The 20449-nt window shown below is 40.9% G+C and overlaps 1 protein-coding gene across 2 annotated transcripts in view; it reads left to right on the top strand.

Moving 5' to 3' along the window:
* Nucleotides 1-20449, top strand: part of LOC109865652 (striatin-like) — a 94527-nt gene that overhangs the window by 51896 nt on the left and 22182 nt on the right. For both annotated transcript variants that reach the window (XM_020453983.2, XM_020453982.2), the window contains exons 3-7: nucleotides 11423-11499; nucleotides 12818-12899; nucleotides 17065-17235; nucleotides 17628-17763; nucleotides 18643-18805. In XM_020453983.2, the coding sequence (XP_020309572.1) occupies nucleotides 11423-11499; nucleotides 12818-12899; nucleotides 17065-17235; nucleotides 17628-17763; nucleotides 18643-18805 (629 nt within the window). The remainder of the gene's footprint in view (nucleotides 1-11422; nucleotides 11500-12817; nucleotides 12900-17064; nucleotides 17236-17627; nucleotides 17764-18642; nucleotides 18806-20449) is intronic.

The following is a 20449-nucleotide window of genomic DNA, read 5'->3' as shown; positions in this document are numbered from 1 at the left end:
TCAGATTACAATTGCTCACTTTCGGTTATTTAAAATGAAATCATCTATATATATATATATATTGGTTTTGGTTGCGATTTCAGTATATATTTTTTTTTTAAGTAAGGAACTTGTCTGTCGGTCCTGCATTAAAGACCAAAATGGGTTAAAGAGAATTGTGATAAATAAAAATACCGGTTTCATTTAAGGACCAAATAATTGACAGCTGTGCCATATAGATTGCAAAATAATTAGGAAGAGATTTTTGATTTACCGATTCCATGGCACATGGTTTACGAATCAACACGCAATTTCCCGTTCCTCCTGAAAGCCCTAATATATTAAAAACAGTCAAATGCATTCTCTCTGTCGCCCACACGCACTTTAAACATTTGGATAATAAAGCAAAGCTGACATTGGTTGATTTGAATACTTCTGACAGCCAAAATTCTAACTCCACCCATAGCTTTTGGACTTTTAAACATTCCCAGAAGGCATGGATTATTATAACCTACTGCAGGCCTAAAACCTATGGGTGCAAACATCGTTTCCATTATGGGCTATCAGCAGGGCAATGGACTCTTCAACCTTTACTCAACAATGGACTCTTCAACCTCTTCATGCCTTCTGGGAATGTTTAAAAGTCCAAAAGCTATGGGTGGAGTTAGAATTTTGGCTGTCAGAAGTATTCAAATCAACCAATGTCAGCTTTGCTTCATTATAGCTTGGGCTACTTGTGAAAAATCCCCCCAACTAACAATGTATTAAGTACTCTAAAGTTTTACATTTCTAACTACAAACATCATGCAATCGCAAAATATCAGGTAAAGCATATACGGTACAGTATTTCTTCATCAACATCTTTATGCTTTTGTAAATAAAATAGTGGTAAAAATACTCTTTCAAAATGTAGATGTTTATTTCAACTATCAGCAGGACAATAGATTCTTGCCGAGTTTATGAACTTTAAATATATTAATGGACCCATAACGAATTACTATGGGAATAAATATCACTGAATGACAGCATGGGGACTGGTCTTGATAAATCAATCATAGGTGTATTTATATAATGAATAAGAATTCAGAGGGCAGAAATAATATTTTATCAAAGCATTAGACCGCTCACTAAAGGCGTCAGTCATACAAAAGTTGTACTTAAAGAACTGCAAAACCAGTTTGGATTTATTTGTAAGACGAATCATTGGGTCGAAACTGCTGAACAGTACAAAACAAGAGAACAAACATGGTTGATGTTCTGAAGAAGAAAATGTTATATATATAAATCTTACAGAGCCTTTACTTAAGTCCATTATATTAATTAAGATACATTTCTTAATCTATTCCATATACTATGTTCTTACAAAAAAGGTTTTAAATTCTCTAGTACAGCCTATATTAAAAACTGTCAAATGCTTCTCAAAGTTGCCCTCTGGTGGTCAAACTAGCTCTTACTAGCATTAATGGAGACAGTGGCTGACACTTAAATAATATGCCATAGAATTCTGCGGCAGACTGCAAGCTGTGCAGTCACACACACACACACACACTGTGGAAATATTAGCATTGAGACATTACTATTTTATCCCATCACATACTGTTCCTTCAGAAAGTATTCATACCCCTTGACCCATGCAGCCTGAATTCAAAATTGATTAAATTGGGACTGAGAACAATGAATGGAGCCAAATACAGGCAATACCTTGACGAGAACCTGCTTCAGAGTGCAAATGACCTTAGACTGGGGCGAAGATTTTACTTTCCAACAGGACAATGACCTCAAGCATACAGCCAAAGCAACACTGGAATGGCTACAGAACAAGAATGTGAAAGTCCTTGAGTGGCCCAGCCAAAGCCCAGACTTGAATCCCATTTGAAAAACTGGAAAGACTGGAAGATTGCTGTTCACCACCGCTCCCCGGTGCTTGAGAAAATCTGCAAGGAAGAATGGGAGGAAATCTCCAAATCCAGATCAGTTTTGCACATAGACTCAAGACGACTCAAAGTTGCTGCCAAAGGTGTTTCTACAAAGTATTGACTTGGGTGTGAATACTTATTTAAATTAGATATTTACGTTTTATTTTCAGTACATTCCTAAAAACATGTATTTTTTCATTTTGGGCTATTGTGTTTCGATGGGTAAGAAAAATATAGTTAATCAATTTTGAATTCAGGCTGTAACACAACAAAATATGGAATAAGTATCATAACCTCTTGTCCCCTACACAGAATTATGTCACATGTTAAACGCGCGCACACACACATTGTGGGAAAACGCAGCACCGAGGCGGCGCCGTGTCCCCTTTAACCACATTCCCACAGTCATGTGCTGCTCACACCTTGTCATGGGTAATGCAGCACGGCGTCACGTCCCTCTTCCACCATATAATTGCATAATGGACATCTAGAATAATTCAATAGGGTCTTTCTCTGCAACACACTACTAGGCAACCTGCGGATTAGACTAGACTGGCTACATGGGAGGCTTTGACTGGTCATGTGGTTTGGATAGTTAAAACTTACAGTTGAAGTCGGAAGTTTACATGCACTTAGGTTCGAGTCATTAACTTGTTTTTCAACCGCTCCGCAAATTTCTTGTTAACAAACTATAGTTTTGGCAAGTCTGTTAGGACATCTACTAAGTAATTTTTCTAACAATTGTTTACAGACAGATTATTTCACTTATAATTCACTGTATCACAGTTCCAGTGGGTCAGAAGTTTACATACACTAAGTTGACTGTGCCTTTAAACAGCTTGGAAAATCCCAGAAGATTATGTCATGGTTTTAGAAGTTTCTGATAGGCTAATTGACATCATTTGAGTCAATTGGAGGTGTACCTGTGGATGTATTTCAAGGCCTACCTTCAAACTCAGTGCCTCTTTGCTTGACATCATGGGAAAATAAAAAAATATCAGCCAAGACTTCAGGAAAAATATTGTAGACCTCCACAAGTCTGGTTCATCCTTGGGAGCAATTTACAAATGCCTGAAGGTACCACTTTCATGATGTACAAACAATAGTACGCAAATATAAACACCATGGGACCGTGTAGCCACCATACCGCTCAGGAAGGAGACGCATTCTGTCTCCTAGAGATGAACGTACTTTGGTGCGAAAAGTGCAAATCAATCCCAGAACAACAGCAAAGGACCTTGTGAAAATGCTGGAGGAAACGGGTACAAGAGTATCTATATCCACAGTAAAACGAGTCCTATATCGACATAACCTGAAAGGCCGGTCAGCAAGGAAGAAGCCACTGTTCCAAAACCGCCATAAAAAAGTCAGACTAGAGTTTGCGTCTGCACATGGGGACAAAGATTGTACTTTTTGGAGAAATGTCCTCTGGTCTGATGAACCAAAATATAACTGTTTGGCCATAATGACTATTGTTATGTTTGGGGGTGGGGGGGGGGCTTGCAAGCTGAAGAACACCATCCCAACCATGAAGCACGGGGGTGGCTGCATCATGTTGTGGGGGTGCTTTGCTACAGGAGGGACTGGTGCACTTCACAAAATAGATGGCATCATGAGGAAAGAAAATAATGTGTATATATTGAAGCAACATCTCAAGACATCAGTCAGGAAGTTAAAGCTTGGTTGCAAATGGGTCTTCCAAATGGACAATGACCCCAAGCATACTTCCAAAGTTGTGTAAAAATGGTTTAAGGACAACAAAGATTAGATCTATGGGCCAAAATTCACCCAACTTATTGTGGGAAGCTTGTGGAAGGCTACCTGAAACGTTTGACCCAAGTTAAACAATTTAAAGGCAATTCAACCAAATACTAATTGAGTGTATGAAAACTTCTGACCCACTGGGAATGTGATAAAATAAATAAAAGCTGAAATCATTCTCTCTGCTATTATTCTGACATTTCACATTATTAAAATAAAGTGGTGATCCTAACTAACCTAAAACGGAGAATTGTTACTCGGATTAAATGTCAGGAATTGTGAAAAACTGAGTTTAAATGTATTTGGCTAAGGTGTATGTTAACTTCCGACTTCAACTGTAGCCTGGAATCCAAACTCTATTATGCTCTGTTTCATTTTGAATTCCAGGCTAGGTAGGAATCACTGGTGAAACGGAATATGCCAGTTTGGTATCCAGGCTTTACAATGGTGAAACGGAGCGTACCAGTTTGGATTCCAAGCTTTAGCCATCCCAACCACATGTCCAGTCTCCTATTATCGGTTTGGATTCCAGGCTAGCTAGAGCCTCACTCTGTCTTAAACCTACGGAGTCTGGTAGGGTGGATGAAGAAATTTAAGAGAACCTGAACGGCATGGTCTTTCTGAGAACCTCCGCCACTCGCCCGCCATGTGATTATAGCCTCGGAACTTAATTTTCCCGACTACTCCACGTCACTCACCCACCCTTTTCTTGCTCTCTCGTTCACGGTCTTGTTCTCTCTTGTTCTCCTTTGCCCTCTTGTTCTCATTCTGTTTCTCTTTCTCTCTGTCGTCACTCTTTCTGTCCTTATCACACTCTCCTTATCCATCCTTCCCCCTCTCTTTGACCCTGCCCGTCTCCCATCTGTTTAACTTTTTCTGCCCTCATCGCCTCGCCTTTCTGTTCTCCGTCTCTTCCCTTTTGCACACTTTCCTTTTCTCTCCCTTGCTCCCACTCTCTTTCTCTCCTTTGCTCCCACTCAATTGAGCATGAGTCATTCTGCATCATTCGGAGTTTTGACTGGTCTTATACGTTTCTCCCTCTGCCTTTCCATGTAGGAGAAACCTTGAGCATCCAACCTACAGTTTATTTCAAATCGGTCTGTACAGATGCACAAATGCAAGCTAACATTGCATTCTGTATCTGCATAAGGTTGCACCTACTGTAAGTAGTGTTGCCATATTTTGATTTATGCCGAAGTACTTCTTCAGTTCCTTCATCTGCGTTCTGCACTAAAATGAAAGAACTAGAGAGTAAACATATTGACTAGTTTGAGAGAAGCATCCACAATATTACGTTCACCTGTTCCCTGTGTACAAATCATTGCAGATGAATGAGAAGAGATGATTCGAGGAAACTACATTAGACTACTAAGATCCACCCCTGTAGCCCAGTCCAAGCTCTGTTTGTGCTGTCTTGCCAACTCCTATGGTCTCTGTCATGTCGAGCTCCCGGGTGGTGCAGCGGTTTAAAGCACTGCATCTCAGTGCTAGAGGTGTCACTACAGACCCTGGATCGATTCCAGGCTGTATCACAACCGGCCATGATTGGGAGTCACCTAGGGCAGCGTACACTTGGCCCAGCGTCGTCCGGTTTTGGAAATCGGGGAGAGGACTGTGGATGTGTGTCTGTCCATTAGTCACATGCGATATCTCAGATAGCACTAACCCGATTTTGACGAAACGGTGTAATGATCCGTCTTGCCATAGAGATTCAGCATTTACAAAATTACACTGATTGGCCAGATGGTGGCACTATAAGATATTGAAAATGCTAAATTTAAAAGGTCACGCCCCTCAGCCCGTTTGACAGAAAGTCATGAAATTCAGTACATTGGTCCCTCTCCTTACAAGGAACAAATTTGCCACGATGTTCCACTATTTTTAATTTTGTGATAAACACTTAAAACGCTACTCTTCTGGCACGATCTGTATGAAACTTGATATGTGGCATCGATGGACACAGGCTTCTCAATGCATTGAATATACGTTTTGTAGTGCTTAGGTTATGAGTGTACTGATATAAAGTTTTTTTTTTTATCGCCGCTGTACCTGTTGTTCACACGCGTATCTGCCCTCTCATTGGCTAGAATGGTCCCACACCTGATCTTGCCTCTTCCCGACTCTCTTCTAGTCTGAATACCAGTCTCTTTAGCTAACGTTCCACTTCATACCACTCCTTGTCATTGCCAAAAAGACTGCCCATTCTGCCATCTCAACGTTCAATATGTGCTGGATTTACAGCGGAGTCGCTCATTGGTTGTTGTTCACTCCACATGTTGTCATTTGCCATGACAACATGTGGAGCCTCAAATAGCAGAATTTGAATTTATAACAAAAACAAACATTTTGCTGTTAGCTGGACAAGTTGTTGTATAAGATGTTTTTGTGGTTGGAATTGTAATCTCTGGGACATGACGACAGGGAGTGGATTCGCTAAAGAGCCGGGTACCCAGGTTAACTGCCTTCCAATTTAAGACGTTTATTTTCATTGTTAGAGTGGCCACTTAAGTATCTGGTCAATTTAATGGATAATCTGTGGTCGCGCACGATAATTGGAAGAAAAAAAAAACAGATGCAACATCGCGAGACCTCCGGGAACGCTTGCGAAGCAGACTAGGTAGACCAGGCCGGGGTTTGAGAAGTCAATGAGAGAAGTGAAATTTTTTTCCTTTTAGTTGTTCATTTTATTGAAATCTAAAGGCACAACCTAGATTCGAACCAATGTCCTAAATTATTTGAACATGTTATTACTCTAACTTTGTGAAAGTGACAAACTGACAAGCTTTTGTTTTTGTCAAAAACGACTTTATATCGAGTGAGTGCGTTTTGATTTGGCAGCCTGCACATGCGCAGTTTGGCACGAGATGACCTTTACACCCGATGACGTGTTTCTGTGCATGAGCTCAGCTAGCTAACATCGCCATGACATCACCTACAAGTGTGATCGAGGATTTATTTTGGAGAAAGTTTTTTCCTGTCTTCATAGTGTAGTCTTTGACTACTTTTTTGACCTCTGGTACTCTCCAGGGTGAAGTTTCTCCGAGGTAAAGATCTAGGTTAAGCTTCCCCTCCCCCAATCCGTACCTTAACCACTAGTGGGGGAAGTGCAAAAGTGATCCAAGATTGTTTTGAATGACCTCTCCTGGTAATACTGTTCTTGACAAAAAGATACATTTTTAGTTTTTTGGGCTGTAAATAAGTGATGATGATGGTAATGAGGATAATGATGCAAAGAATCACTGAAAATTTGCATAAGATGGTGCAATGCACTTAACTGTTTTACAAAATCAAATCAAATGTATTTGTCACATACACATGGTTAGCAGATGTTAATGCGAGTGTAGCGAAATACTTGTGCTTCTAGTTCCGACCATGCAGTAATATCTAACAACTAATATAACCTAACAATTTCACAACAACTACCTTATCCACACAAGTGTAAAGGAACGAAAACATACATAAAAATATATGAATGAGTGATGCCCGAACAGCATAGGCAAGATGCAGTAGATGGCATAGAGTACAGTATATACATATGAGAAGAGTAATGTAGGGTATGTAAGCATTATATAAAGTGCCATTGTTTAAAGTGGCTAGAGATACATTTAATTACATCAAGATGCAGTAGATGGTATAGCGTACAGTATATACATATGAGATGAGTAATGTAGGGTATGTAAGCATTATATAAAGTGGTTAGTGATACATTGATTACATCAATTTTTCCATTTCCATTCGATGTGTCAATGTTTTGATTTAAATCAAATCAAATTTTATTTGTCACATACACATGGTTAGCAAATCAAATTTTATGTCACATACACATGGTTAGCAGATGTTAATGCGAGTGTAGCGAAATACTTGTGCTTCTAGTTCCGACAATGCAGTAATAACCAACAAGTAATCTAGCTAACAATTCCAAAACTACTACCTTATAGACACAAGTGTAAGGGGATAAAGAATATGTACATAAAGATATATGAATGAGTGATGGTACAGAGCGGCATAGGCAAGATACAGTAGATGGTATTGATTGCAGTATATACATATGAGATGAGTATGTAAACAAAGTGCCATAGTTAAAGTGGCTAGTGATACATGTATTACATAAAGATGCAGTAGATGATATAGAGTACAGTATATACGTATACATATGAGATGAATAATGTAGGCTATGTAAACATTATATTAGGTAGCATTGTTTAAAGTGATATATTTTACATTTCCCATCAATTCCCATTATTAAAGTGGCTGGAGTTGAGTCAGTGTGTTGGCAGCAGCCACTCAATGTTAGTGGTGGCTGTTTAACAGTCTGATGGCCTTGAGATAGAAGCTGTTTTTCAGTCTCTCGGTCCCAGCTTTGATGCACCTGTACTGACCTCGCCTTCTGGATGATAGCGGGGTGAACAGGCAGTGGCTCGGGTGGTTGTTGTCCTTGATGATCTTTATGGCCTTCCTGTGACATTGGGTGGTGTAGGTGTCCTGGAGGGCAGGTAGTTTGCCCCCCGGTGATGCGTTGTGCAGACCTCACTACCCTCCGGAGAGCCTTACGGTTGTGGGTGGAGCAGTTGCCATACCAGGCGGTGATACAGCCCGACAGGATGCTCTCGATTGTGCATCTGTAGAAGTTTGAGTGCTTTTGGTGACAAGCCAAATTTCTTCAGCCTCCTGAGGTTGAAGACGCGCTGCTGCGCCTTCTTCACAATGCTGTCTGTGTGGGTGGACCAATTCAGTGTGTCTGTGATGTGTACGCCGTGGAACTTAACTTACTACCCTCTCCACTACTGTTCCATCGATGTGGATAGGGGGGTGTTCCCTCTGCTGTTTCCTGAAGTCCACAATCATCTCCTTCGTTTTGTTGACGTTGAGTGTGAGGTTATTTATAAATCCCTTTTGTAAACGATTTGAAAAACAAATGAGTTAAATTACCATGATATTGATTAAGACAATGATGGTGGTGATGGTATTTTAAAGTAATCCATCATCCCCTCAGTGTCTTATCCTCTTATAGAATTACCAGCACTCCACTCACCTAATCCTCTCACCTCATGGCTTTTGTTTGTAGGGATTCAATGTTTGAGTGACACCAAGTCAAGTCGCAGTCTAGCTAACCAAGTAGAAGTTCTCATATAAGCGCATCTTCACAAGACGGCACCCATCCAGGGCCTGTATTCATAAAGCCTGTCTTAGTGCTGATCTGGGATCAGTTTTCTTTTAGATTATAAGGCATGGACAGGGGGACCTCATCCTAGATCAGCACTCATACTCTGAAACTTTTTTGCCCACACTGTATGTGTATGTATGTATATATGTATACATATACATACACACACAGTGTGGGCAAAAAAAGTCTCGAGTATGAGTGCTGATCTAGGATGAGGTCCCCCCCATTCCATTCCTTATAATCTAATCTACATATGTGTGTTTGTGTATGTATGTATGTATGTATGTATGTATGTATGTATGTATGTATGTATGTATGTATGTATGTATGTATGTATGTATGTATGTATGTATGTATGTATGTATGTATGTATGTATGTGTGTGTGTGTGTGTATGTGTGTGTGTGTGTGTGTGTGTGTATATACACACACATATACATATATACACATACACACACGTATATATATATATGTATGTATATATATGTATACGTATATACATACATATATATACATATATATATTATATATACACATATACAGTCGTATGAAGAAGTTTGGGCACCCCTCTGAAGCTGCATAATAATTTACTCTGTCGTCACAGAAAATGATCACAGTGGCATGCCATTCATTTTCTAATAAAAGCTGAATACTGGGGTATTGTCCAGACAAAGATTTTTAGTTTAGCAATATTAAGTTGTATTAAATCAGATGTGAAAAATAGGCTATGCAAAAATGTGGGCACCATTGTCATTCTGTTGATTTGAATACCTGTAACTACTTAGCATTGATTAATTGGAACACACAATTGGTTTGGTGAGCTCATTAAGCCTGGAACTTTAGACAAGTGCATCCAATCATGAGAAACGGTATTTGTGGCCAATTGACTCTCCTCTGAAGAGTGGCAACATGGGGGCCTCAAAACAACTCTCAAATGACCTGAAAACAAAGATTGTTCAACATTATGGTTTAGAGGAAGGCTGCAAAAAGCTATCGCAGAGATTTAAGCTGTCAGTGTCCACTGTGAGGAACATAGTGAGGAAATGGAAGACCACGGGCACAGTTCTTGTTAAGTGGCAGGCCAAGTAAAATATCGGAGAGGCAAAGGCGAAGGATGGTGAGAACGGTCAAAAACAGCCCACAGACCACCTCCAAAGACCTACAACATCATCTTGCTGCAGATGGTGTCACTGTGCATCGTTCAACAATTCAGCACACTTTGCACAAGGAGAAGCTGTATGGGAGAGTGATGCGGAAGAAGCCTTTTCTGCACACACACCACAAACCGAGTCGCTTGAGGTATGCAAACGACATTTGGACAAGCCAGCTTCATTTTGGAATACGGTGCTGTGGACTGATGAAACAAAGATTGAGGTATTTGGTCATAACAAGGGACGTTATGCACGGCGGCAAAAGAACACCGTGTTCCAAGAAAAACACTTGCTACCCACAGTAAAATTTGGTGGAGGTTCCATCATGCTGTCGGGCTGTGTGGCCAGTGCCGGTACTGGGAATCTTGTTAAAGTTGAGGGTCGCAATGGATTCCACTCAATATCAGCAGATTCTTGGGAATAATATTGAAGAATGAGTCACAAAGTTGAAGTTACGCCGGGGCTGGACATTTCAACAAGACAACAACCCAAAACACTGCTCAAAATCTACCCGGGCATTTATGCAGAGGAACAGTACAATGTTCTGGAACGGCCATCCCAGTCCCCAGACCTGAATATCATTGAGAATCTGTGGGATGATTTGAAGCGGGCTGTCCATGCTTGGCAACCATCAAACCTAACTGAACTGGAGATGTTTTGTAAGGAGGAATGGTCCAAAATACCTTAATCCAGAATCCAGACACTCAGAGGCTATGGGAAGCATCTAGAGGCTGTTATTTTAGCAAAAGGAGGCTCTACTAAATATTGATGTGATTTTTCTATTGGGGTGCCCAAATTTATGCACCCCAATAGAAAAATTTGATGCATATTGTACATTTTCTGTTAATCCAATAAACCTCATTTTACTACTGAAATATTACTGTGTCCATCAGTTATTTGATAGATCAAAATGAAATTGCTGATACAAACACTCATGGAAATTGTCAGGGGTGCCCTAATGTTTTCATACTATATATATATATAGTATGAAAAAGTTAGGGCACCCCTGAGTGTTATATATATATAAAATAATATAAAATTATTTTTACCTTTATTTAAATATGTAGTATAGTTTGCGTGCTATCTGGGCATGGGCAATCTTATGCAAAAAAATAAAACCTATTGGCTTAATATCCCCCATTAAGTTTAGATTAATTTCAACCCAGTGAATTAACAAATTAATTTATTCCCCCCGCGTAGCATCCCTCCCACCTGTTCTTAATATAATAATATATGCCATTACAAGACAGTTCTTCAAATATATGTGTGAAGCCAGTTAATTTACAGATAACCATCTCACTGTTGACTGTATCTTCTGTTAGATAATTAATGAGCTGTTAAATCACTGTGGCTGCCTTATCATTAAAGCTTTTTATTTATTTCTCCTCTATCGTTCTTTCTCTATCCCTCTCTTTTTCTCTCTTCCTTCCTCTCTTTTCCTTTTACCCTCAGGTCAAAATACCACAAGCTCAAATATGGAACAGAGTTGAACCAAGGAGACATGAAACCTCCCAGCTACGATGATTCCGGTAAGTCCCCGAGTGGCGCAGCGGTCTAAGGCACTGCATGCGTCACTACAGGCACAAGCTGTATCACAAACGGCAGCGATTGGGAGTCTCATAGGGCTGCGCACAATTGCGTTAGGAGATGAACAGTAAGCTATATCTTGCAATGAAAATGACTTTCTGACAGTTAGAAACGTATAATATCTGAAAATGAAGTTAGACTCTTACCCGAATACATGGATGAACGCTTCACGGCAGACTGAAACCATTTAACGCTGTTTTGTTTGTAGCTATATTTTGTTTGGCCAGCGTTGTCAGCTCACTCCGGTTCACATTGACCGTGGCGTGTGCAGAAAGTAGCCCATCACTTTTTCCAACTGATCTGTCGATAGCGCCTGCTAAATTCAGGGCACCAATGTTGTTGAGAAAAGTAGCAAAACTTTTGTAGTTCTCGATGGCTAACGTTATATCTTTCAAAAATAGCGCTGTAGAAATGACTATCAACACATACTGAGCAGTTCATGTTATAGACAGAAGCATGCTACATGGCAGACCAATCCAAACTCGGCATGTCCAGCCCATGCATTATCATGCATTATGTTATTTATGTATTGCTGGTAATGGTTTTTGAAAATGAAAGTTTTTGTGCTGTTAGGGGAATAACCTGTGTGTAAATGTATTCTGCTGTTGTATTTTTTTGTGTTATCTTTGATCGTTTTGTTTGTCATGTTTAGTTTCTTAATCATTGTACCTAAACTGTATGTGTAAACATGTTTACGCAGGGCCCAGCTGTAAAAGCGACCTTGGTCTCAGTCTGTGTTCCTTGTTGAAATAAAGGTAGAATAAGAATGATAATCTCAGTCATAATCCCAATCATGTCTTGCGGGAAGGTTCCTGTCATTTTCTGTGGCAAAACCAACTGGGCTCATAATTTAACAATTTTATTCGTATTTACAGATGGAATACAAGTTTGTTATTAAAGCACATGAAAGTTAATGTTCCAGAAGGCATTTCTGCCAAAAATAAATCATTTAGATTTTCAAACATTTTTTAAATGATGATGTTCAAATGCCTCCTGTGAAGTACACCTAGTTTCCTGAAACAAGTAACATTTGTGCATGTCAAATGCCACAATACTGACATGTTTCATTCAGATGTACTGTATGCATTCTGACAATCTAACCTGGATTGCACCATGTGTCCAATTTCAAGTTTGGATTGAAATTGAATGCAGCACAAATACTGTAAGTATTTAAGTCCATGCTTCAAGATTGTGAGTGAAGCCTTAAATAACAATGTGCGTCTGTCTGTCTCATTCTTGTCTCCCCTCTCTCTCCATCAGATGAAGGGAATGAAAACGAGGTCCCGAGCCCCCCCAACAGTAGTCAGCTGGGTTGGAAACAGGGACGGCAGCTGCTCAGACAGTGAGTGCAACACACACACATTTTTTTTGTTTTAATGGTGCCCTATGGCTGTACACTTTTAAGTGCTTTAAGACCTGGTGACCTTCTGATCAGAAGGTTTGCGAGGGTGGGAGTTTCGGCTTTCCACGGTGACATCACCATGTGGAATATTGGTTAATAGACCAATAACAAAGAGCGTTCTAAACCACTCTGTCAAAAACACCGTTTTCCCAGACAGTCCTAGCAAAATTCTACTGCAATCTACTACAGGTACTTACACTGAAAATATAAACGCAACATGTCAAGTGTTGGTCCCATTTTTCATGAGCTGAAATAAAAGATTTCAAACATTTTACATACACAGAAAAGGCATATTTTGCAAAAATGTTGTGAACAAATTTGCCAAGATAATCCATCCACCTGACAGGAGTGGCATATCAAGAAGCTTATTTAAACGGCATGATCATTACACACATGCATCTTGTGCTGGAGACAATAAAAAAGGCCACTTTAAAATGTGCACTTTTGTCACACAACACAATGCCACAGATGTCTCAAGTTTTGAGGGTGCATGCAATTGTCATGCTGATTGCAGGACTGTCCACCAGAGCTGTTACCAGATAATTTAATGTTCATTTCTCTACAACGTTGTTTTAAAGAATATGGCAGTACGTCCAACCGGCCTTACAACTGCAGACCACGTGTATAATGTCAACGTTGTGAACAGAGTGCCCCATGGTGGCTGTGGGTTATGGTATGGGCAGGCATAACAACAAACACAATTGCGTTTTATCGTTGCCAATTTGAATGCACAGAGATACCGTGACGAGATCCTGAGGCCCATTGTCGTGCAATTCATCTGCCGCCATGACTTGATGTGTCAGCATGATAATGCATGGCCCTATGTTGCGAGCATCTGTACACAATTTCTGAATGCTGAAAATGTCCCAGTTCTTCCATGGTCTGCATAATTCACCAGACATGTCACCTGTTTGAGCATGTTTGGTATGCTCTGGATTGACGTGTATGACAGGGTGTTCCTGATCCTGCCAAGATCCAGCAACTTCGCATAGCCATTGAAGAGGGGTGGGACAACATTCCACAGGCCACAATGAACTCTATGCGAAGAAGATGTGTTGCGCTGCATGAGGAAAATAGTGGTCGCGTTGCTGCATGTTGCGTTTTACATTTTTGTTCAGTTTATTTGTTACCCAGCAACAATTTGATATTGATATAGAAATGGTTGCATTGGGCCTTTTTAAATGCAATCCTTTATAATCTATTTAGCAGTGTGTTTTTATCTCTGTGCAGCTGTGAGAAACTATCCCATCACCCAATTTCTGTCTGGAAGATGTGTGGCGATGTGGACAACCAATATTATCCTGCATCTGGGTTGTTACAACAACCACTGACTCATTAGGGAAGGCCTCTTGGAGTTGGTGACTGTACGTCACCGGACTGTCTGTGTGCTTGTGTGTGTGTGTGTGGCTGTAGCCATAGGGCACCACCATCAGCTGCAAGTGTCTGTCTTAAGACAAAAAGCCATCAAAGGGAGGAAAATCTTCTTAATGGAGATTAAGAGCCTCGGTATGAATAGAGTAGTGGAGTAATCCCCCTGAGACTGGTGGGACGTGTGGATTGTTAGACACACGCGCACACACACACACACACACACACACACACACACACACACACACACTGAGACATATATAGAGCAACGTACACACAGAGTAAAATACGCACACACTTAGACACATGCTCACACACACAGTCTGAGACACATACATACACTAAGACAGACTGAGACACACACGCACACAGAGAGAGCGATATACACATTTTGAGAGACACACACACACACACACACACACACTGTGTTACTCCTAGCATGTGAGTGCAAAGGTGTGTGAAAGTTCTTAAAAGGTTTGTACTTTGGTGCCCTCTGGGTGTCAAAAGTTGTCAGGACATAGAATGAGCGGTAGGGGATACTGAGAGAGTGTGTGTGCGTGCGTATGCTTGCGTAGGTATGAGACCTATAGAGAAAAAGGAATAGACAGAGAATACTGTGATGGAGCAATGAGAAAAGTGTGTCTCATCCAGTGCCCAGCCACCCACACACAGTACAATCTATGGAAGTACAGACTAGGGTTAACACTGCAACTCCCAACACAGAGTGAATACACACACACACACAATCTTTCGCTCTCTCTGCTATGCATTCTCATGATCCACACAACTCCTAGAGTACTCCGACATCAGCACACATGGCATGGCCACATCTCAATTCCAGAGAGTGGTCATTGATTTCACATGTCAGAGTACAGTTACACACACACACACAGCACAGTAGATTGTCCACATATCCCCAACCCTAATTTCATCTCGCCAGCCTACACTATGGAACAAGGTTCTTCTTGTCGATATTACTCCAGTCAGCGTGTGATTAAAATAAAGTACGTGTGTGTGATAGTGTTTCAAAATGGCACCCAAGCCTTCAAATGTGATAAGAGAGAGGGTGTGTGTGTGTGTGTGTGTGTGTGTGTGTGTGTGTGTGTGTGTGTGTGTGTGTGTGTGTGTGTGTATATATATTTGTGTGTATGTTGTATCTGTCTACTTGTGTGTAGTGGCAGCTACAGGCAGGCACTGAACCACTCAAGGGAAAGGGTCCCTCCCCCCATCAGAACCATGAACTCACTGAACCGGATCTGACAAAGAGAGAGAGAGAGGAAAAGTGAAAGAGAAGGGGGGGGGTAGAGAAGAGGGAGATGGGAAGAGAGCAGAGCAGAGAATCATGGAATGCAGCTAGTCTAAAGACAGTTTGAAAAGAAAAACCTGAAAAGTTCAACAGACACTTGATCAGAATCCAACATTCATACTTACCCCTATTCTTGACTTCTAAAATACTTGTCTTTTTTTATCAACAATTGAAGTTAAACTTGTTTTATATATCAATATTAGGTATTGGCTAATTTGTGCACGTTATGAGCAGTTTTGCCCATTGACGTTAAGAACTCAACATTTTAATGTTGCACGTAGCTCCAATACCCACAGCATACAGGGCCTTATGTTATGCAGAATATGTACTTGTTGGCAAAATAGATCAAGCAATAAATCTGGGCACTAAATTGTATTATCCTTGGATGACGTCCTTGGATGAAGGAATGCGAATGCAGCATCTCATTGAGAGGAAGTGTGTGTATGTGTGTGTGTATTGTCTCTGGTGTGTGTGTGTATTGTCTCTGGTGTGTGTGTCTGTGTAACGAAGAACAGACTTTAAGATGGTGTTAGCCCATGAATGGAGGATTGTGTCTGGGCATTCAGGGCTCCTGCGACTGGAGAGGCTGGTACAGCAAGAGACGGAGAGGAACTTTTTTTCTATATATATATTTTTCTCCCTTCCCTCGTCTGTTAAAGCTGATGCTGTTTTATCAAAACCTCCGACCTTGGAGCATCAGCATCAGAACTTAAGCGCGTCTTGAAGGAATAAGGATAGGATCATTTTGGTTTTGCCTACCGAGTGAGGTATGTTGGGGGTTTTGGAGGGCTTTAGCGAAATTTTGCATTCGATCTCGTTAAGTAGTTTGTAAATCAGCATAAGATTGGTTTTAATTGGTTCAGTTATGCAATACTGTATAGATAGTTTGTTGTTTCATTCCCTTGTGCAGTGACTGAAAACTGATGTTTTCCGCTCTGAGGGAAATAGTTTTTCACACAATTGCTTTCTTTGGACCCTATGGTATATAAAGGAACATGTTTGTTTCCTTCAGAAACTGTATCCTATATAGAGTAGGCCATATTTAATATTTATAGCTTTGATAGGACTTTGTCTTTGGTATCTAATCTTGCTCCTGAAATGGTCAACGTCCTGCTCTATCCTGTCAGACTAACACACCAGGAACTCCACTTAAATACTCCAAAGAACTCTGTTTAAATATAAATGGCAATGGTTTTAGAATAACTTTCAAGTGTAATTTTAACCTTGACTCCAATTGTCTCTTTTGAAACCTAATTTACACAGTGATTTAGCGTGACACCAAATATAGACCCCCCCCCCCGTCCCCCTTATGGTTACGGTTAGGATTGGGGGATTAGGATAGGATTTAAAGACACTTCTCACTCTACGTACAAAATCTTGAAATTATTAGGCGATCGTTCCCGTAACTTTCAATCGGGCCTTACTTTCCAGGTACCTTCAGGAGGTGGGCTACACAGACACCATCTTGGATGTAAAGTCCCAGAGGGTCAGGGCGCTGCTGGGCCTGGCTGGAGACTCTGGAGAGAGGCCGTCGGTCAGGAAACCGGAACCCATGGTCAACGGCACCGAGCCATCTTTTCAGAAGGACAGCGGCATGATCAGGTGAGCTACCGCTAACTGCTAAGGACTATTGCTGCTGTTATGGTTATTGCTGTGCTAAATTCTGTTGTTGTGGTTGGCGCTAAAGCTATTGCTATGGTTAAGGCTAAATCCTATTGTTATTGCGATCATTAATGCTGTTGCTAATGCTGCTGTTGTAGCTAATGCTATTGTTGTAGCTAACGCTATTGCTCTAGCTATTGCTAATGCTATTGAATTTTGCCATCGCTAATGCTATTATTGTAGCCATTGCTAATGCTATCACTAATGGATAACTAGCATTCGTCAAGGAAGTCCAGTGACAAACAGTGTAGGGTTGCATGTGTAGGAGCCCTGCATTGGTTTTGTGTTGTCACTAACCATCTGTCTCATTTTCTCTCTCTTCTGTTCGTCAGTAAACCTGACATGTCTGACTCGGCCACTGTCCTTGAGGCCTTCAAGTTCATAGAAAGCGCCGCCGCCGAGTTTAGCGACGAAGATGACGATGAAGACAGCGACGGGAGGGACAAGACCATTATGAACTTGGCCACTGTAAGCAAGGACACACACACACACATTCATGATCTGACTTGGGCTTCTTCATTGCTTCAATGGCTACATCAATAGAGTAACAACAGTAACAGATTGAATTAGCGACAGGCATCAATAACACTCAAGGAGAACCAGTACCAGTCACAAGCCATGTTACCGAATTCCTCATACTTCATTCTAGGGTGGTGATAAGTGAAATTGTGTAACTAAATTTTATAAGACAAATATGATTATTCATGTTCTGAATCATTCAGTGGGGTCTTTCTGTAACATATCATTAACATTGTATCTAAAAAGTCAGATTTTGTAACCGAGTGCATCCAATAGTAAGCACCAATCGGTGTTGACGTGGTGATGCAGGTTTCTCTTAACTTTTGAGGATTTTACCTTTTGTGGTCGTTGTTTCCGTGGGTCACAAAAAGCTACATTTGCATTGACACGAGCTGAATTAAATGTAAAAGGCTTTTAAAATAAAATGCTCAGTGCTCTATTGACATTTCAGAGAAGTTTGTTTTTGTGAGAAATCTTTGAAAAAGAACAGGAATTTTGAATTATTGTGAAAAGCGTATAATACAATATACGAAAATACTACATGTCATGACTCACAATCAATATCCATCTTACCTATATATTGTTTTATGTCCTGTGGATTCAAGAAGAAAGATGACAAGTTCAGCGGGAAAGTGAGCCTGTCAGGTAGCAGGTAGCCTTCATTCTTGCACAGAATCCAGCCTAGTTTACGCAATGCAATTTTCCCTATTTATTTAACCACGTTTTTGATTGGACCACCCTACTCATTCAGACCTACAGTTTAACACTCAATTCATTCAGTCACTCAGACCCCCTCTCTGTCTCTTCAACCCTCTCTGTCTTCCACAGATGGTGAGGAAGAAGACGTCGTCTTCTTCCCCCTCCTCATCCTCGGACATGAGTGACGACCCGGACACAGAGGAGGCCCTGAAGGGCTTTGACTTCCTGGCCAGCCCAGATGAGATGGAAGGATCGCCCGATGTCCGGAGTGTCGAAGACAGCGGTGACTGGGGTGAGGGAGGGAGGGGCGTTGGTTGGTGAACACTCAAACTAGAATAGTAAAAGTTTACATGTGGACCAAAGTGGGTCGACTAGTAGGCCTAGTCAACAGTGAAGGGAAAATTTTGACCGCGGATCATAATTAGGACAGTGGCCAAGTAAGTGGGGACAGTCATGTATTCTCAGGACACTAGAGCATAAAAAGGACAGGAGGGCCATAGAAAGAGGACAGTAGACCACAGGGAGGACCAGTGGGCCATAGCAGGAACATTGAGTGTAACTCGGTTTCCAGCTCTAGGGCCACAGAACAGTCTCCACTGAGGGGACCTACCCTTTCCTCAGTCGCCCACTCACACAGGACCCTGTATTCTCTAACCTAGTCTTCACACAAAGACACAGCTGGCCACCTGCCTACTACTGTAGCTCCCTTATCCCCTTCAGCTAACAGAGAACCCCCTTCACTCCCGTCACCTAGCAACGCCATGTGTTTATCTCGACTCTATGACAAAGGGCATTCCCACGCAATCAGTGAGTCAGCGTGTCACAGGTCAGGCAGCAGTCAGTTTTCAGCGAAAGAGGAAGGATGCTGTGGCGTCACTGGTTGTGTGACAGAGGAAGCCAGAGGGATCCAGTTGAAGACAGCCTATTTTCAAAGTAAATACTAAATATTGTGCTAGTGTAGACATTAGATCACAGCAAATGACAAATTGTCTGATGCATTGACAATCCAGTTATTTTTATAAATACTTTAATTCAATAGTAGTTCATATAAATAATGGTGACTATAAAAAATAAAAAAGACATCTTGTATTATTGGGACAATTAGGTCAACTTGCGTGGGAAACTGAGTTGTTCGCATTTCTTTGTTAACAATAATAGAAGAAGCCATGAGCTGAACACACAGTGATGGATGGATGGATGGTATTAAAGGTCCAGATGCAGCGAGGCGCTTAGCTGATCAGTTATGAAACGGCGTTGTCATCAGCAGCTCTGTGTTAACCACCTCCTCTTAATCCCACACTGCCGCTACAGACCAATGATGTGTCCCAAATGGCACCAAAAGTAGTGGCACCAAAAGTAGTGCACTATATAGGGAATAGCGTGCCATTTTGGATAGAACCAGAAACATCTGTTGCTGAGGGCTGCAATGGGGAAAATAGAATATCCGTTCTGTTTACCATATATTACATGATCATGCCTGCATCTGAAATTAGAAAGATTAATATGCTTATAGGTATAGATACAGATAACTCCGCACATTATTAGACTTTTTTGTTGTTGAAATTTCTTATTTGGGGTATTTTTTTTGTTCTTTAGCCAGCTTACGCTATAAAACCTACATGGTTGCTGCTTTTGATATATAGAACATTTCAAAACATGACAGAGTTATTGAATGACATTGCATTTTGGAGGGGTATTGAATGTTATTTGCATTATTTTAACATTAGCATGTCGTTGGTATGCTGTTTGCTGCTATTGATGTTGCGGCACAAAGGACAAAGCCTTGCAGAGACTGAGTGAGGCATGGCGGCTGTTCCACCATATGCTTTGTTGTCACCTAATTTGGCAGGACACAGCTTTCTTTGACATGTAATATTTTTTGAATACATTAACGCAAACATTTTCAGGATTGCTGCCAGCCATCAAATTAAACATT

Source organism: Oncorhynchus kisutch, linkage group LG20 (genome assembly GCF_002021735.2).
Source record: "Oncorhynchus kisutch isolate 150728-3 linkage group LG20, Okis_V2, whole genome shotgun sequence".
NCBI classification, from domain to species: Eukaryota; Metazoa; Chordata; class Actinopteri; order Salmoniformes; family Salmonidae; genus Oncorhynchus; species Oncorhynchus kisutch.
This window is presented reverse-complemented; position numbering and strand designations above follow the sequence as displayed.